The following is a 20,382-nucleotide window of genomic DNA, read 5'->3' as shown; positions in this document are numbered from 1 at the left end:
TTTCTGGCTATACACACAAACACACACACACACACACACACACACACACACACACACACACACTCACTCATAAAACAGAGATTTGGTTAAATGTAAGATGCTGCATTAAGGCGTTCAGTCAAAGAAAACAAAGCATGAAATATTCAGAGAAGGTGCCCCATCCACATCTGACTCAGAGCTAACAGTCAAATCCAACAACGCAATCCAAACACTTCACTCTGGGTCTTTAATCTACCCAGCGACTGCTGCCTGACAGCTTGAGTGTTCAATTACCAGATTATTCATTTGTGGTCTTTTAGACCTTTTTAGAGAAACAACAATGTAGGGAAATATATCCAATTACGAAATGTATGTTATCTTTCTATGTAGAGCCAGTTTAATAACAAATCAACAACCAGACTCTTTCTGTATGGAGTCATGGGATAAAATATGACCATGTGGGTTTTGGGGCCCAATTGGTGTCTGTTTGTAGGTCTGTGACATGTAAACACTTGAGAGACCATGTTTTCGACATCTGTTTCATTCTGTTTTATCTGGCTGTCACACTGTAAATATGTTTTCGTCTTTTTCGCTATCTGTCTGTACGGTGACCTAACCCCAAGCACTCATCTATCTGTTAACACAGAGGGCCTGAGGAGCGGGCTGCGCGCTGGGGCCCCCGATGGCTGCACGCGGGGGCTGTGGGGGCCTGTTGGTGCAGCTGTCCCACTCTAGGGTAACATAAGACCTTATTAGAGTCCATTAGACCTCTCTGAAACCAATAAGAGATTGTCAAATACATCCAAACATTCACACAATTCACAGAGAGACAGGAAGTGAAAGGAGGGTGGTAGGAAAGGGGACAGGGGTCTGCCATTTGTCAACATAATGTCCCATTCTTGCATCTACAATTTTTGTCCTTTCAAATTTGGGGGGGAAAGCTAAATTTATGGAGTGAAGCTGTCAACATTTTGTACAAAATGTTAAAACAAAGTAGTGTTTTTTTCCATTTAATTTATTAATATAATTTCGATAAAGATTTTGAAATGGCAACATGAGTCTCTCTTGACTGTTGCCATCAAATTTTCCAGGGTTTTGTTCCCTAAAGTTTTATGTCATCCCCTATCTGTTTACATTTTGTTTTAATCTGACAGCTGCAACAAAGTTTCTCCTCACATCTGGACAGTGAGACAGGCTCGTCTGGAGTCCACAACCCCAGAAGAAGAGCTTCCCTTGGCCCTGACAGCAGGGGCTTGACCTGGGAGACTGCCTTTGATCTTTAATTAACACTGGGCACGGCCCTGGAGAGGACAGAGTTGATGAACATGGGGGCATTTAGGACCAGCTACAATAACTAGGACTAAGAGAGCTAAGGGCTGTCTGCTTTTTCTTCAGTGGCAGAGGTGGCTGCTTTTAAATAGATTCTGTTTCGGGCTTCTTTAGCAGAGTGAGGAGCCGGCTGAAACTGCGAAAAGAGGAGCACATCTAGTACAACATGGACCACAGACACCGGCTACAATAAAGAGAAGGTGGGGTTTGATGGCGCATGCAGCTGGAGCTTCTGTCTCTTTTGCCAAAGCCACTGTAAGCAGTTTTCTCTTTGGCATGGTCAAATAAAATATACAGAAACATAAACCAGTGGACGATGAAGTGAGCAAGTATATACCACATATTGTTATTTTAAATTATATAACAGGTTATTAAATATATTATGTACTTTTACATATAAAATGAAGCAATACTTTCTACAAAAACATGAGACACTATGGAAAGACTATTATGGGGCTGCTGCATATGTAATTGATGAAAGATGTTACAGTAGCCACAGAAGACACACATTGGAAATTCAATTTAGCAAAGTTATCTACTTGTGTTATGTCTGTATGCCTACGTGCAATCCTTAATATAAAGTGGGTTTATATGAAAAACGCAATAAATGAAAAATAAACATACATTTGGGAAGTTTATGACCCATTACACTGAGAGTTCAATCAGACTGGGATGTTATGCGCTGAGATGAAAGGCTCATTATGGCATTTAACCTTTGAACCCACTGGTTGCTTGATCCCAAAGGGGATATAACATATGTCATTGGGCACCATTTACTTAATGTTTTTGACTAAGTAGCTGAGGTGAAATAAAGTGAAATGAAGTGGAACAAGGACAATTACAATCAATATGCAAGATGTCTGGAAAACAGACGCATCTGCGAGTGAAACCCTCAGGTATGTAATGTATCAGTCCAGTTCTGTAGCACCAGGAGCCAAACACATCTTCAGTGACTTCCATCATTGTGACATTTTGATTCTTTCCAATAACCAACTGGCAACAACTCAAATCAGCCCCCCTGCAAAACATGTGTGATGATGACGTATAGCAGACAGTTTGAAAATGAAAGGCAAAGTCAGGCGGACTTTTGCAACCACCTCCAAGGCGACAACCGACTTTGGAGTGCGATTGAGTATCTCCAGACTCCAATGTCTACCCACTCATGACTCCACCAACACCCGCAACCATCACCACAACTATTCCATTATTCACCATCCACTCCAGCCCACTCCTTTCTTCTGCGTTATCAGTCCCATCCTCGCTACTCTGGTTAAGATCTTCCCATAGCTAATGATGTGTCACAGAGGAGATTACTATTGGACTACTGCACGCTGTGGCTCAAAGACCTGGAGAACACATCACACACATGCATGGGAATATGCATGTGCAACTTTTTTTTTTGAAGGCATCACACATCAGAATTCACATGCACACACACACACATCAGACGTTAAAGGTTTTGGCCTGACAGATATGAAGTGTGACAGTCTTCTCATCAAACATTTCGCACACTTTGCAGCCTTGGCAAACTTTGCATTGTTTCACACAGTATTTTAAACAAAGATAGACAAAAAAAAGACTTTTTAGGCTGCAGTTCTATGATGGGATAGGTGCACAAGAGAAATGAGAGATTACATAAGAAGAAATGTAGTCAACAGACAAAATGAAAGGATGACAAAGAAAGTATGAGAGAACTGAGAAAGAAAATACATGACTGAAAGAGCTTACTTTGGCAGGTGTTGCTTCTCTCCTCGTACCCCGGGTTACAAAGACACTTCCCAATAGGCACCAGCCACTCCCCCTCTGTGCTGCAGTACATTCGTGGAGGCTCCTCCTCTTTGGAATGATTGACACATGAGCCTTTGACCTCCACCAGTGACTGGGAGTCCATAGGCACCGTGTCAGGGAAGGAGGCCAGATTCCTCACAGTGTACGGGCACTTCTTGAAGTAAACCCTCACTGAAACCAAAGCTACGCAGGCGCCCACGTCCTGGAACGCCAGGTAGAAGCCCTTCTTAGTCATGGGACCCACCTCACGCACCTCAGTGTTGAGCTTGAGAATGCGATCGCCAAGGTCCATTTGGGTGAAACTCTCATCAGCTGCGATGGTGTCAATCTTAGAGAACTGGTGCTCTCTGAAGTGGCTGCCCTGGTCGTCGTCTGTCTCCAGGTAGAGAAGGTTAAAGGTCTCCTTGCAGGTGCCCAGGACCAACGGGATGGAGTTGCAGTCCCTCAGGGTGAACTTTAACTCCACGTAGATCTTCTGGGCTGACTGGCGAGGGATCCAGTTGGTGCGAAGCCAGTTGTTCTGGCTGTACTCCATCACATTGCAGACCTGGAAGGTTCTGATGGGAGTGTAGTGCTCATCCACCCCACTGATCTCCTCCCACTGAAAAAGATGGAAAGAGGGAGAGGTGGAGGAGAGAAACGGAGGGAGACGAGAAGGAGCAACAGTCAAGAGAGACAGAGAACCAAATGCAAGGGGAGAAGGGGGCAAATTTAAGGTAAAAAGAGAAAAAAGAGGAAGAGGACAATGGAAGAAGCAGACAGAGTTATAAGGAAAGGAGGAATTAAGAAAGTGATGAAAAAGATTAGGTAAAAAACAGGGGGATAGAGGTAAAAGAGGCGCAAAAGAGAGGAACAAAAGAGCAAAGACATTGGAGGAAAGTTGAAGTGGAAGGGATAGGAAAGAGGGAATTTGGAGTCAGAGAAGGAGGAAGAAAGAGGAAAGGAGGGGAAGATAGCAGAGAGAAAAATAAAGTTATCTCCACCCTGTAAGCATTTACAGATGAATTATTTAAAGTCAGACTCACTCTTGCTGAATACTAAGCATCTAATAAACACTTAAGGGTGAAAAATCACACTACCAGATCTCTTGTAAATTACTCAAATTAATTAAAAGCAAGCTTGCTGCCTTAGCCAAATTTCCTAGATTAGAGCGCTGTGAAAATATCTCAGAGAAAAACCATGAAGTGCTATTTCCCATCTCAATCCTACTAAATGTGTGTGAAGCTGCTTAATTGCTGTTAAATATTAGTAAAATCTTATAGTGTTTTTTTCCACCCTTATACTAACATGTTTTTTTTTCTCTACAAGTGAGGACTCTCAAGCTGCAGTCTTGGTTATTTGCATCACAGTACTACTGCTACTAAAGGAAACGTGCTGAATCCACTATGAAACAAAAGAAGCTACGAAGTATAGACAGATATGAGTGTATACCAGGAACGTTCGTGTCTATCTTACATTTTCCCTCCACTGGGAGAAAGCAATGAGAGGAGAGGAGAAAAAAAGAAAGCGGGGTCATTCCTTTTGAATTCAACACAGCGGGAAGACTCATTGATCATGCGCTTTGGCTTCGCTGTCCAGGCAAATCAACACTGAATCAGAGCGTTGATGAATGGGCAAACACCTGAAACACTGGGCTCATTGTGGTTAAAATGACAGTCATTAGAATGAATGGGCTTAAATGTGTAAATGGATGCTTTTTTTTTTTTTTGCTTTTGTTTTCTTCTTTCTGTAAAATTCAAGAATGGATGTATGCCTGAATGGGCAGTGCTTTCTTCAGAGAGACAGAGAAATAGAAACATTTTCTGGGTAAGTGGAAACTGAATTATCGCCCCTTTCACACACGCATTAATGGAAACATAAACCCACACACACACAAATACATTCACATAAGGCTCATGTGAAGTGTTTAAAGTCCCATAGCAGGCGGACACAGCAGGTGCTTTCAGCCTGAACATAGAAATTAATGACGAGCTAAGAAAGTCTAGGTTCTCTATTACATGTTTTTGTGTGCCTTGTGTGAGTGTGTGCCCGGGTGTGTGGGTGTAAAGCATCTCTATGAGTGTCTGGTGTTCAAGGAGCTCTCAGGCTGAAGGATGGCCACTTGCTTTTCATCTCACAGTAAAGTTAATGAAACACCCCTGAGAGACAGAAAGAGAGAGAGAGAAAGAGAGAGAGAGAGAGAGAGAGGATGAGGAAGAGAGAGTGGGAAAGAAAAAGTAGAGAAAGTAAAAGAGATAGAGCGGAACAATAGCAAGAGGAAGAAGGAGGGGGAGATAAAGTAAGAGGAAAAAATTGAGGGGAGAGATTCCATTGGTGTTTAGTCTCCCCCGTCATGCTTTCCTTGGCGTCACCTCATTCATCAGTGTAGTCCAAGCTCTCTATAGGTCCAACAATAACAGGGGAAAGTAGACAGAACGGAGTGGGGCTAAATATAAAGAGGTGAAGCTAAACTTAACATTTCACCTCGCTTTACCCGCGAGTTTGATAGCTTGAGTTTGAAAACACGTAGAAATAATGATGTGGTGACATGCACAAAGGTTTGATGATAGACTTTGACACAACAGAAAGCAGCGGGAAGACAAGATCCGCCTCTATGATTAGTGATCCTGGTGACATGTTTGATAAGACAATGTACTTACTTGAACATAATGAGAAGGAAGCATCCTATTCTGCTTCAGCTTTATATGTGTTCAGTTAAACAATGTCTTTCTGTCAGGATTGAAAGCAGCATAACCAAGAATCTAACTTTTTATTTCGTGATCCGTCACCGCTGTTAACCCTCTGGTGCACAACATGGGTCAAAAGTGACCCGAGCGACTGATTATGTTTCATATCTTTGCACGTTATGCATTTTATTTCTCAATATTTCATGATATCTTCAACTAAGTTGTTTTTTAACATCACAAACACTTATTTTAATGTCTTAATATTTAACTTTTGCATAAAATACATTTTTATATCACTACCCCATAAATGCGCAACATGGATCAAAACTGACCCGAATGTATTCTCAATGGAATTGTTGTTATTGTCGTCACACATTTAAGTTTTATTGCACTTTTCACCTCAGATTATACATCATGTACCCATACATCATTCTGTGATGTGTATGTGGTTAGAAAGATGTGAGAAAAACATAGTTATATGTTTAGAATCGTGAACTGTGACCCATTGTTTTAGCTAAAGGTGTTGATGGTGATGAAGGTGTGGATAGTCCAACGTCATCACACAAAGATGTGAGCACATTACAGCATATCTTTAGTTGTAACAGTCTCCTAGAAATTATATTACTAACTAACAGCAGCAAATCAGTTTTGAGAGAGACCTAATGTTGCAGGAATTACATTTTTTATCAAAGGAATGAGGAAACATTTTAATATAAGTCGCAAAATGTTTTTGTTTTTTTTCCATTTCATTTGTTCTCCCCATACATGTTTGTGGCATTGTAGCATAAAGCATGATGAATGCTTTTGTGGTTATGTTTAGGCCCTCAAAGCACTTTATGATTAGAGAAAGATCTTGTCTTGGTTTGATATTTCAAAAGTTAATGCTGACTTGAAGCAGTGGATGTGTTTACTTTTTCTATATTTGTCCCAAAAACCACAATTGTTTCCTAACCTAAACCAAAGTGTTTTAGTAGTCTAAACAATATCATAGTACTTCCTTATAAAAGAAAGGAAAACATTGTCAGTGAATATGATCCAGGCAACAATTATATTTCCTCCGTATTTGTCAAAACAAATGAAATGTAATTTCTAGCCGCATAAAAACGTCAAATATCAGTATTATAGCTGGAAAAAGATATATATATATATATATTTGCTAATCTTTTTTTCTGCCTCTCTACGATCTGCCATCTAATGAAAAACTAAGGAGGATGAAGCAAATGTAAATGGAGCAGACTTGAGTATCTTAACTTGAGTGCCTCCCCTGTCTATGGCTTCAAGAGCTTCTCCACTTACTGAGAAAACTATTGTTACATTTCCTTGTGACACATTTGATTTTCCCTTACCCTGAAAAATAATCTCTGGCAAAATCGGTTTCTAACAGAACAAGTGGCCTGAAAGTGGAGGGCACAGTGTGTGTGTGTGTGTGTGTGTGTGTGTGTGTGTGTGTGTGTACACATTAGATATTTCATATTGACTGAGCTAGTGTTTGTGTGTGTTTGTGATATGAACGATGTTCCACTTGCTTTCCTGTGTATGAGCAAGTTGTGTGTCTCTGTGCATCCGCCTTTCTTCATGAGTGTGTGTGTGTGTGTGTGTGTGTGTGTGCATATTACTTTGTGTTTGTAAGCAGATGTCTGTATGAGCTGCAGGCTTTATGTCTTATCCCTTTATGTACTTTCATGTCCACCACTCTGATGCAAACTGGGCTAAATCTAAAGCGACGGCGAATGACGGCTCTCCCCTTTAAAGCTGTCTTTGGGAGGGGTCTGAAGTTTGCTGAACGCAAAACACGCACAGGGTTCAATATCAAACCCAGGTGTGTGTGTGTGTGTGTGTGTGTGTGTGTGTGTGTGTGTGTGTGCAATATCCTATTCCAGAGGAGATGATTTGACTTGAGCAAGTCTCTGCCAAAGTAAATGAGACCTCCGCTATGATGTGAGGAGCCCACTCTGGAGGATAGCATCTATTACACGGAGCTACCCTCCTCCTCTTCCCCATCCCCAAACATTACATCATAAAAATGATCTCCTCCAACCTTGAATCACTTCCCTGGGTTAGTTAGCTGAGGCTTGTTTTTCTGTCCTTCCCTTGACAAGGAGGATGACAGAGTGAGGGAATAAATAGAGTGTCTCAACATGATTATCCAGAAAAGCATTCGTTGGGAGAGAGTGACACGCTCTATGGTCCGGTGGAAGTTATCACTTGTATGGAAAGACGTTGCACTACGTACTACAGCTCCCATGAGTCTGCAGCCACTTCTATGTAGAAATAACCAGCCACAGACACAAGATCAGTTCTAGCATGTTCTGCGCACTTATCTCATGAGCAACCCTGTTGCTGGACAGCAGTGACTACGTTGGATGATTCTGCCTCTACTACTTTTACCACGACTACTTCTCTGCAACAGCATGAAGCTCTGGCAACTGCCACGGTGAATGTGTGGAACTGTTTGTATGCCAGCCAGGATAAATAAAGGTCTAAAGTGAGCAGCCTTGTTTCTCTCCAGGGGGGCGTAACTCCCCTCTAATTGATATATAACAACACTAGGACCCTACACCGGTCCTTGTGACCTCTGACCCCAACCCCTGATGGTCACAGTTGGGGCACAGCCTGGTGTGATCTTGCCCTCAGTTTCTCTGATCTGTGCTGTAGGTAGGTAGAGCAGCTAAAGGGACAGTAAAATGGAGCGTGGTAACTTGATCTGCTCATGACATTACAACTACGGCAACAGGCACGTCTCAGAGTCACAGAGTCAGCGCACCAGTTCACCCACTTCAAAGGCATGCAGGTCAATGGGAGTTAATGTGCCAGTAAATGGGGAAGTGTAGGGTAACAATGCATTTATACCAAGGATAGCTGCTTTTAGGAAAGAAGATTGAGAATGAGCTTCTTCTATTCCAAGGTTTATCAATAATGGCAGTGTTAATGATGGGGGAGGTTTACAACCTAATAATATTTTTTTTTCTTTCCTAATGGACTCTATTCTAGCTATGTCACTCTGTCAGCAGTTAATTTAGGATAGGAGTGATTTTTGCCAAAATATATGACATAATGATGTAATTTAAGTTAAGCATTTTTGTATATATATTTTTATTTTTTAATTTAAATTCATAAGTGGTAAAATGTGTAATTTTGTGAGACATGAGATTACTAAATGGGACTTTATAATAAAAATCATGGGAGAAACAGAGTTCATATATAACACATTTACAACTGCCCCTTACACCACTACAGCTGGAGAGGGGTAATCTAAAAATCTGGAGCGTCCACAACAAGTGCGAGCCAGCTTTCATTTTGGGCTCCATGGAGGTCAGCGGGGTCACAGACACGACAACTGCAGCATATCAGTCAGAGGACATTTCATCAGCCGGTCTTACCAAAGAGAAACCTGAATACACACTTCATGCCCTCTCTTCTTCCTCCTTCCCCCTGTTTTTAAAAAGCCTTGCCCTGCTGTGTGCTTGTCAGTCAGAGGGTTCGCATCAGCTAGTTTTACCAGGAAAAAAACATAACACACTTCCTCCTCTTCCTCCTCCTCTCTGGGCCCTTGCCTTGCCTTGCTAATCCTCGTTTATGGATGGACTTTTCTCTTTTTCTACTCTCTCTCTTTCTGGCGGGGAGCGTTTTATGCTGGTCTGGCTGATTTCGCAGATGGGGTGGCGGCAGTGCATGGGGGACTTTAAGAGCCCTTGGGTGACTAAAGAAGTTGAAACAGCAGTCTGTACTCTGAGAGCAAAAAAAAACAAACAAACACAGAAAGCAGGCTGACTGAAGTGGTGGACCTAGTCCAAAATATAAAAAGCTATGCCATTCGACTGTGCCCGGCCCACCCTCTCCTTCCAGACCCGACAGTTGGAATGTGAGATGTGAACGTCTGTGTGTGTTAAATATTTCTCATTATTCTTGACAGAATATGCAGAGTTCACACACATCACTGCCGGATTTTTTCCATAGATGTCACTTCATTCTAATACAAAAGTTCAGTCAGTGCTATTGTTACACAGTCCTCTGGAGGGTACATGACTAAACATGTAAAAACCTTTACGAGCAGGATATTTCACTGCTCATACAATACAAATTGACTTCATTACACACTGATCTTCCTATAAGGAACCGTGTGTTTTGTAACATCTCACATAAACGTGTTTTTATATATATGTGACTGAATCAAATATGTGGGTTTTAATTACTTTTTTAAACTTTCAATATTTAAAAGTTTTGAATATTTCAGCGTTTCAGTTGAACGTGTCAAATTGTACAAATTCTAAATAATAACTAGCTAAGCAAAAACCTTACTTTTTTTTTAATCAAGTCAATACACAACAGTCATTGCAAAAACAGTGCAGTCGTATCCCCTGTTGGTTCCTGTGAAAAATGGACTGCACTTTGTATGTGTCCATTAATTCTATTTTGTATGCACAGCCAGCGTCTGGGGTGTTGGTTTGTTGCTGAAGAATGCTTTCAAAGCATGCAAGAATGTAATCTTTAACACTCTTTAGTCTTGTGAAGGGCTAAGCCCCCTGGACACTGCTCAGCAATCAGACTGCCTCCCAGACAGATAACTGTATATCTGGATCACACGCGCACACACACACACACACACACACACACACACACACACACACACACACACACACACTTGTCAGTCTAGTCGGTAGCTCCGGAGTGAACATCCTGGGGAGGCTAAGCTCTTAATTTGTTGTGACCGGAGCACGTTGTGTCTCGGTAGGCCAATAGCCACGGCCTCTCCATCAATGTGAATGAGTGTGTGTGTGTGTGTGTATGTGTGAGGGCTCAGTGCCACTGCCACATTATGAGAAATCATTTGTGAGCAGCAGTCTCCCAGGGCAGGCTGCTTATCGGAGCGCAGTCAGTGGATGACGTGAGTAATTACAGATGATTCACCTTGAGGACTTGATCATCAGCACTATCTCTCTCTCATCCTTTCCTGTCCTTCCCCCTCTCCTCTCCTCTCTCTTTCTTCCTCTCTCTCTCTTCATCCCTTATTGCCTCTCTCTCTCCCTCTCCCTCTTTTTGATCCTCTCCGATCCCCTCTCTTTCTCTCTGGAGTCATTCACATTTAAGAATGACATTGGCTTCCATTCCTGCAGCATTTTTAGGAACTGTCTAACCGCTCGCCTTTTCTTCTGAACTTGTTCAAAGCAAATAAACTTGAAATAAAGCAGAGCTCGCTGCGCACGCTGCATAACCTCTGTCACACATTCCAATGTCCAGTGCCGGATCCAGCCCCCGATATCGGTATGCATTTGCCTACTTGCTCACACGTGAATAACTTCTATTAGCACAACATCAATCTCTCCCATGCAATGGTCACGCAATTGTTCTGTAGCCTGTAATTGTCTTTGGACTAAATGCATTTTAAGCAGCCTGCAGTTTTTCCTTTGGGTCATTCCTTCATTGTGGTTCAACCTCATAAAGAACTCTGACGGAGCCAGCACTGTATATGGCCGAAGGAAACAAGCTTTGGCAGCTCCACGGAACAAATGACTGGATTACCTTAAGCCATTGCCAGGGAGTAATTCTGACACTTAATAAAGGAAAAACAAGGAAGTGTGGTATGTGTGTGTGTGCATGTGTGTGTGTGTGTGTGTCAGTGGGCCAGCCCTAAGGCACAGTAGTCTAACTAGTTAGACAAATAAACACTGAGCGAGAGCCCACTGGAGGGACTTTGGTAGCAGAGAGACGCTGATAGACAAGGCTGTGGTGATTTTTTTTTCTGAAGGTATGAGACTATGTTGCTGCAACATTGCTGGGTAGTTAGAGAGAATTTCAGCACAAAAACAGAAACAAAATCTTTAAAATGATTGCCATACGTGGATTTTTGCAGTTATAGTTGGTCTTGATTAAAAGTAACGCAACACAACTTTTTGATTAGGTTCATAATTTACTTTTTTTCAAATTTATTGACGCATAACACTCACAAACATGAAAAATGTCTGTTAAAAGACGAGTGAGAAAGACAGAATGAGGTGGTGTGTATTTTCAAATGAGAGTGAAAATCTCAAAAATGAAACATGCAGCAGCAGTAAAATGCTATATCTCTTGTTGATGTAATATTCACTAAAAAAGGGGGTAAGCTTATTCCGCACATTCTTGTGCCTTCAACCTAAAATCCTTTAATACCTTAATCTTTCTTTAAACACTCGGCCATACACACACGCAATACATTTTCCCTTAAGCATCTTGGCCATATGCTCCGAATGCTTAACCTTTAACCTGCGAGACAAAGAATGGACAAAAACGTCTAAAGAAAAGTGGGTTAATCTGCATTTGGCTCATTGGGCCGACATGACAGTGAGAACCACAGGAGTTTGAAAATCCTGATTTCATGTGGTGTGGGGCTGAATCCCACTCCCAGTTCATGTTGGTGGATCTGTCTCCCAAATGTAAAGCATATTCAGACATGATGTGGGTAAGAGATAGAGGATACTCACCCCATGCGATGGGTAGGAAATCCATCCTAACTCCCCTTGGCTTGCTTTAGAGTCTAACAGGTTGACTGTGGTGAGGGAGAGAAAGACAGAGGGAAAACAAAGAGAACATATGAGTATCTAGTCCTTGTTAGCCCCAATTAGCCTTCATCTAATCCCACAGGAGAGATCACCAACCTCAAGCACTGATCATGATTCTGTTTACTCAGCTGCCACACACACATAGACACACACTACACATATCCCATGCTAACCAACAGCGAGAGCTGGCTTTCTTGTCTTGCTGTGTAAAGCATCAAAGCAGAGGTTGGCCAGGCATACTGGCTACAACACAGATATCCTGAAGAGATATTGAAGTAAAGAATTTCAAATCATAACAGAAGTTATCTCAGGGCACTTGTCAAATAGAGCAGGTCTAGACTGTACTCTTTATAATATTGAGAAGTATTTATTTTCCAAGTCTCATGCTTTGGACCCTGCGTTCACATGATGATTGGACTGTCACCAGGTAAAGCGAAACTGCATCCAATCTAAACTCAGATGCAATCGCCACTTTCAGAGGTGGTCAGAAATGCAATTGGCCACACTGAAAACAAAATATGCATCAATTGATAATGAATGGAAATACAATTTTATGCGTGTCCCACCAAGAATTCATTCACACCAAACTGAAACCAAGATGCAGAGAGGAAAATCCATATCTAATAGATGGAATATGACTCCATTAATGTGACGGTGTAAGTTAAGGCTTTGGGTTGGTGGCCGGGTTTTCCTATGGTGAAGGGTGTGGTGCCAAAGTAGCAGCCGTGTCAGCACTTAAGGAGCAGCACAGAGCAATTTCAGACCAAAATCATCAGTACAAGCAAAGTGCAGGTGACTTTTGTGCACACACAAACAGATTCTGCTTACCAACCCTTTATGTACATATGTTGGCCAAATTGACTCAGATAGAAAAATGAGCTACAACATTTTCTATTCTTAGTTTATATATACACATGGCTGTGGTGTGAATGATTGTCATCAACCACGACTGTCAGGACGGACACATGGAGCCGGAAATACTAATAGCACTAGATTCTTTTAAGGGTCAATCAAGAAACAATAACCAAAAGCAGCTTATATGAGTATTTCCACTGGAGATAAAACAACAGAAAGCAACTAATGGAAATAAGCTGGCAATATTCATTTAAATCAATTACATTTGGAGTTTAAGATTTATCCCTTTTCATTCAGTTTCTCAAATAGAAAAAATAAATGCAATGCCTTATTGTAGTGTGAATGAGAAGCGCCTGTAGTGTGAAGAAGAAACAAACAGATAAACCCAGTGGACTAAAGTGTGACAAATGGTGAAACAACCATGGCGAACAAGACTCTCATTTGTACACATTTTGATGGAAGATATTCAAGTTTTTTTCTGTTTTTGATGTGTAAAAAAACTGACTTTACTTTCTAAAACTGCTTTTTTCCAAAGCCTCTTTTGGGGTACAAACCTTTAAAATGTTCCTGACGTAACTGATTTATGTTTACTGTGCCACATTTTGACTTAGCAATCATCAAAAAAACACATGAATTTACATGTTGCTGCGGTTACAAACATGCACACTAAGAGACCTGCATGAAAAAGTAGAGGATAAATAATCAGCTGATGTAAATAGATCGTAGCTCAATAAAGTTGGTCTCGATGGTCTCTTCCTTTAAGTTTGAACCTGAAACTGACTCACTCCTCTTTCTCCTGCTGAGAGCAAATCAGTCCACAGCTCAACACACACACACACACACACACACACACACACAGATACATACACACACAAGTGTACACTTACACAACAAAGTGAAGCAGCAGTGCAGTCAGGCCCTGCAGCTGTAACTCTATTCACTGTGAAAATATGAGGAATACAATCTCCCTCTATTCTCCCATTCAAAGCTTCAGTAGGCAAGAGTGTACACATCTCCAAAGAGAGTATTAGTGGGTCAGGAAGGACTGCAGCGGCACTGTGAAAACGATTTGAGTCGAGCAAAATTTACCCCTCACAAGCGGCATCAACTGAATTTGCAGGGAAAAGTGATTTTGCCACTCTGTGAACTAATTGTTTCACACTAGAATAAAGGTTGAGATGGAAATCATCATTTTCTCCAGGCAAGTCTGATAACTATCAGCCAGTGTGGCAAAAAAAAAAAAAAGAGCCTGAAAGGGAAGCGGAGAAGGGAAGACACACAAGGAGACTTATTATCGAATTCCAGGCTCAAAAAGCTACTAAAGCGAGGCTCACCTGAGCTGTAGCCAAGCTAAGCCACTCAGCCAGTTGAGTGGCAGTAGACACATTCCTATTAGAGTCTAATGAAGCTATCTGTTCATGTCAGATAATAGCAGCTCAGCATCCAGGACCATTGCTTCCAATTTACATTTCTCAACGAGCCGAGCCCACCACTCAAATTGAGCCGAGCAGGGAAATTTGAGAGCAGAAAATTAGACGGCTCTCATATCGCAGGAGGAAAAAGCCCCTCCAGCTGCACTTGGCTGGGGAAATCAGCACCCACACACACGCACACTAACACACACTCACAAATGCATGCATAAACACTAACACGATGCTCAGTTGCACAGAAAAATACAAAGTCACACCAAAAGATGCACCCCATCCAAGAAACAAGAGGCGTAAACACACATTGAAACATGTATTATGTATCCAAATAAAAGCATCTACAAACACACCCACATATACTCAATGCACACACTCATCAAAACATGCACATATTCCCGCACATGCGTACTCAAGCGGGCACAAAATAAGAGCATACACAAACATTCTCTGACAGTCTTTCTTACTCTCGCTCTCTCTCTCTCTCTCTCACACACACACACACACACACAGTCAGTTAGCAAGCTAGCGTCAGCCAAGCATATAGACCCTGCCCCATCAGAGAGTGCCTCTAAACGGGAACTAGGAGTATTAATAGCAAACTGAGCCAGCCTGTCTGGGAGGGAGCAAAACATCACAGAGGTAGAAACAGGTGAATCAATATATAACACATACCCAGGCCACCATCAAACACACACACACACGTAAACAGACCCTGACAAAATGGAAGCAGGAGATGCCACAGGCAACCAGAACGTCCTGCAAGTTTGCATGATAAACTGAATATAGAGATTTGTTTTTCCTTTTTTTTTGTATCATCCAGACACTAAACCCAGTGAAAACCACAAGTTGAGACCACTCGTCATGCAGCATTAATTCTCATTTCTTTCACTTGCTAGTGACCTAGTATTGCTTGGCATAGCATATGTTGAAATATTAACATGAAACGTTGGAGCGAAGAACTACGGGGTGCCGATTTTGATGTCTATGTTCTCACAATTTAACAGCTAAGTTAACATTTATCACTGTCTAGCACCAACTTGAATTCAATAGTTCCTTCACTTCCAGTAAAATGTGATGAAGGGGAAAACGATTCACGGCAGATGTAAATGGAAATTTAATCCTCAGCCACAGACACAATTAAAATGTTGGACGAGAGGAGGAAGAAGCAAAGCTGTCAGTCAGAGAAGCTGGTCCAGAATCAACACATGGCTTGATCAGCAGAGCGGGGACCCTCCCATCTGGACTAAGTCTCTCCATTCAGAATAGAATAGAATAAAAGTTACATGCACATTCTGCTAATACCTCCCGTCTAGTTAAGAGTGAACCAAGTGGAGACGGCTTTGTCTTCGCAGCCTGGCTCTGTGCATGTGGAGGTTGGCAGGCCGCAGTGCAGGCAAAGCAAGGCGACTTGTGTCTGTGTTAAAGGGTGAAGTGTTCACCTCCCATTATGAATTATTCAAGTGCAGAGTCGCTCTGTCTGATGTTGCTGCTGCTTGCCCAACCCCTCTGCCCCCATTCCTCTTTCTTTCTTTCTTTCTTTCTTTCTTTCTTTCTTTCTCTTTCTTTCTTCTATTCTTATACCTTACGCCTTCTACTTATATGCCTTATTGCCGACACACATAGACTTAAACACTCACATAAAGGCATACAGCACTCCTCCACACATACTGTAGCATCTTATATCCATACACATAAACCTACACGCACTCACACACAAAAACACACACAAAACCCTTTTCTTTGTATCTAACTCTGGAGCCTGAGAGGCATGCTGTTAAACTGAAGATGCCACTCTCCATCTTCAGCTCAAATGTTTGGCCAACACACACATATAACTATCTAGGCCTGCAGTGTGTGTGGAGAAAGGGGTTTTATTTTTAAAGGAGGGGCATGTGTAAGCACATTTCCAGCACCTCTGAAAGGTACCATCGCTCACAAACGCCCATCGGTCCCAGCGGGACTGCTGCGCCGGGCTCTCCGGGCCAAGCCTCCCTACCGCCGGCTAAAAATACTCGAGGCCTCCCGACGCCCCGCAGCGGGCCAACATCACACCACGCAACCGCTCAAAGGGACACGCTGCACCACAGCAAAACCAACTAACAACTTTATATATACATTTTCTTTTTCGATTAAATATGGAGCATATTTTTTATATGTTTAAATAATATCTGATATCTGCCCAAAGTTGAAATGAATCCGCGCCACTAAATGATATTCTCAGGGATTTTCTCTGCATTTCCCTCAACTTTTCTCCAAAGTTGTATTGCCTACAAGATCATTACGACTTAATGAAAGCCACACAGTAAATGTTGGCCGAGGCACAGTGCCGGGATTGGATAGAAGACAACAAGAAATATAACAAGACTTCTGGTTTCCTCATAAATGGGAAGAAAATAATAAAATTATAACACGAGTTTTCCGTGATCACGTTCAAAGTTCAGGTTTGTTTTCCATGAAAATATGCTTTTCTTTAATTATCATGTATTAATGCATTTATTATATTAAGTCCATGAAAGGTCCCATGGAGTCTATAAGGCCTTTAATTAATTCCCTAATTTAATGATATAGCTTTGATATAAACTACAGAAATCCGTCCTTTTATGACCATCGACTTTGACGTTTACAAACAGGCGTCCTCGATTAACTCTGAATGCTCCGTCACGATCTGCTGTGATCAGCAGGCGGCATAGAAATAAAAGCCAGTAAAACTTTGTTCATGCTTCAATCTGACCTACAGAACAACGAGTAAAAAAAAGGGTCAGGTTTTGTGATTCGTCGTTATAAACATGAATATAAGTTTAAAAAAGATAGATAGCCTGCTGCCTGCCATGTTTAGTGACTTTACGTTAAGTAGTCCCAAATCTGGTTGTCTCAGATGGTCAAAAGGGACTCTGTCCCCTGATTTACTTTATTCTACGAGGAGAAATACTCATCAGTGAGTTTGTAACTGTATGTTGGTTTTACGACCCTTCATTATTATTCAACAATATCTGACAGGACCCGTTCTTTCGGATTTAAACTGGTCCTGTTATAGGGTCACATTTGCGGTGTAGCAGTCTGTATCAATTTCTATACAATATGGAGACGGAGCGGCTCGATACTGACACTCTCTGGCAGATTTATGTCTTGGAAAGGTAAGTTTAATTACCCGATTTGTTTTTCATAATGAAACTTAGCACTGTTGCTGTCCCTGCTAACTTGTAAATCGGTGTTACAGGATTTGTCTCTCTCTTTTTCTTTTTTTTTTACTTTCTGCATAACGCTTTTAATACTTAACACACACACACACACACACACACACACTCTTACTCTCTCTCTCTCACACACAAACACACATACACACACACTGTTACCAGTAGACTGTTGTATATTTCGTCAGGGTGGTGTGTATTTTATCTGGTTTTGTTTCTTTTTTCAGTGCCGAGGTCGCTGATACTAAATGTCCATCAGCTTTATATCTCAATAAACTACTTAAACCTTAACAATTACATATTAAATGTTTAAAATGAAAGAACAGATTTGCAGTAGGCCCAGCTGACCTCGACGCACAGCCACTCACCGATCAGTGGTTTTCCCTGAAAGTATCACGAATGAAGCCCATTTATCTCTTGCATTGCGTTAACAACTGAGCAAAGAGCAGGACTGCGAACTTTGTCGGACACAAAAAGACAAAACTGTTAACAAGGCGTTTTTTTTAATAGTGGATGAATAGTCTACATACAACAAACAATTTCGTTCAGAAGACTCAATCAGGCTTCAGGTTTGAACTTCTTAAATAACTGTGTTTGACAGAGTAAGCTTTAAGTTTAGAAGGAAATCCGGCGTAAGTTCTCAGATGAAAATTAAACCGGTTTCAGAGGTCTGGTTGTTGGCCATTTCAGTTGCAGCAGTCCTCAGCTGTGCGCAGTATAAATAAAGTGAACGGAAACAACACGATCGATAGTTTATTTGGGTTACATGTATGTTCTGGGCAGCTTCCCCTTCAGAAGGTTTCTATTAGATCAGGACTGCTCTCCTGACGTGGCCTTCAGACCCAAACTTTCCAGACTCATCCCACAACACCAGGATGAGTTACTGACTTTCTTTCACTTCCCTGCATGGGCGTCAGAAGGATCAGGAACATGGTTTTGTGCCTTCGCTGCTTCACTTGTCTCTCTCGGAGCACGTAATTACTGTAGAGTAGATTACGCCCACTAAAGGCTCATTCCGTTTCATTTAATTACTTCATTGGTATTAAGGTTGATACCTTCCTTTATAATTCACATAAGGCTCCATTTCAGAATGAGGGAACTATCAATGCACCACATGTAGAGTGACTATTTGATTTATTCGTTTTGCAGGGGGTCATTGTGATCCCTGTCCCTTTTAGACAGTGTGACCCAAATCTTCAACCAAATGTATTTCCCCCCCCCCCCCCTGTGGGCAGTTTAACCTTTACAGAGCACCTTCAGCTCGCGGGTGCCTTTCCTTGTACCAAAGACATTAACCACGACAGGTATTTACTGCAGGGCGTAACAGTGGCAATGTATTTGAACATTTGAATAAAGTTAAGCACGTCTGCGAGTAGCCTTCAGAAGGAGGCTGTTTCACTTGTTTCCAGCGCAGTTTCACTTGTTTGAGGAAGCGACTCCGATGTGCCTTCATCCTGCCGGGTTTCTAAATGTTGAGACATGCTTATAATCTTGCATTTCAAACAAGTGAAATTAAGTCGTCTGCACCTTCGTCATTTTCCCACTCGTTAATTGAAAGGTCGGATTTAAAATTAATTTTAAACGCAGCCGTTACATGACTTCATGAGATGGACAGTCTACAGGACCCCCACAGCAGCGTACAAGTCAACTGGTTTGGATTTATTCAGGTAAGAGGAATAAAAGCAGACATCCGCGTCTTTACGCACTGTGCGATTGTGCTCATCTTCTATTTATTGCCTTTAAAACCGGCGTGACTGTGAGCCTAACTGGGGCGTCTACCCCGAACGGGTTCTTGGATAAAACAGATCAACATGGAGCTCTGATGGAAACACGGAGTTTCTTTGCATCTCCTCGCCCCGTAATAACTCTGCGATGGGCGCTTTGGAGCTGTGTCGCCATATCGCTCAGTTCATTCATCCCTGTTTAAACAACTATTAACCCCCCCGTTCGCGAGATGATCCGAAATGAGGCTCCCTTGTCTGCCTTGTTTGGCTCTACTTTCAAGTTTATCGTCTAATTATCGTCCGTTAGTGATCTTAACCCGGCTCTCCGTGATCCTCGGCGTCACCTCCGCGCGCTTTAGATCATCTTGTTATTGTTATCACTATAATTTTGGACAGTAGCAAGTCCGCGGCGAGCGCACAGCGCTGCCCGAGATGCGTGCCGTGGCGCACCATTCACACACACACGCGCGCACACACACACACACACACACACACACGCATAGGACACAGAAACACACACATGTCCGCAGACGGAGAGTGCCCTTACCTTCATTGGGGGGGTAGATGATGGGAAACGCAGGAACAACGCAGGACAGTAAAAGGGGTAAAATGAAAAGGAGTGATCGCGGATTGCAATCCATGGCGGCGGATCAGAGGTACATAACTCCATGAAGCCACTGACTGATCTGAGAGCGTCTTCTCTCCACTCAGCTTTCTCCCTCTCTCTTGCTCCGTCTCCCTCCGGTTGGAGCAGTTTTCCGCTGGGTCCTACAGAGTCTGACAGACAGCAAAACACAGCGCCCGAGTTCACCACAGGTCAGTTTAGATCCTTCACCACAGGCGTCTTCTGGACGTGAATGACAAACGCAGCCATTCAACATATTTTA

General features: G+C 42.1%; 1 protein-coding gene across 3 annotated transcripts in view; it reads right to left on the bottom strand.

Annotated features, from left to right (window-relative positions):
- epha3 (eph receptor A3) overlaps window positions 1-20,136 on the bottom strand; it is a 92,262-nt gene extending 72,126 nt beyond the window's left edge. For 2 of the 3 annotated variants that reach the window (XM_070914164.1, XM_070914165.1), the window contains exons 1-3: window positions 20,043-20,136; window positions 12,221-12,285; window positions 3,037-3,697 (exon numbers count right to left, since the gene is read on the bottom strand). In XM_070914164.1, the coding sequence (XP_070770265.1) occupies window positions 3,037-3,697; window positions 12,221-12,285; window positions 20,043-20,136 (820 nt within the window). Of the gene's footprint in view, window positions 1-3,036; window positions 3,698-4,551; window positions 4,564-12,220; window positions 12,286-20,042 lie in introns of all 3 variants that reach the window. The other variant, XM_070914167.1, reaches the window with a different exon arrangement.
- Window positions 20,137-20,382: the final 246 nt, after the last annotated feature.

The sequence above is a fragment of the Enoplosus armatus genome, chromosome 11, assembly GCF_043641665.1.
Source record: "Enoplosus armatus isolate fEnoArm2 chromosome 11, fEnoArm2.hap1, whole genome shotgun sequence".
Classification (NCBI taxonomy): Eukaryota; Metazoa; Chordata; class Actinopteri; order Centrarchiformes; family Enoplosidae; genus Enoplosus; species Enoplosus armatus.
This window is presented reverse-complemented; position numbering and strand designations above follow the sequence as displayed.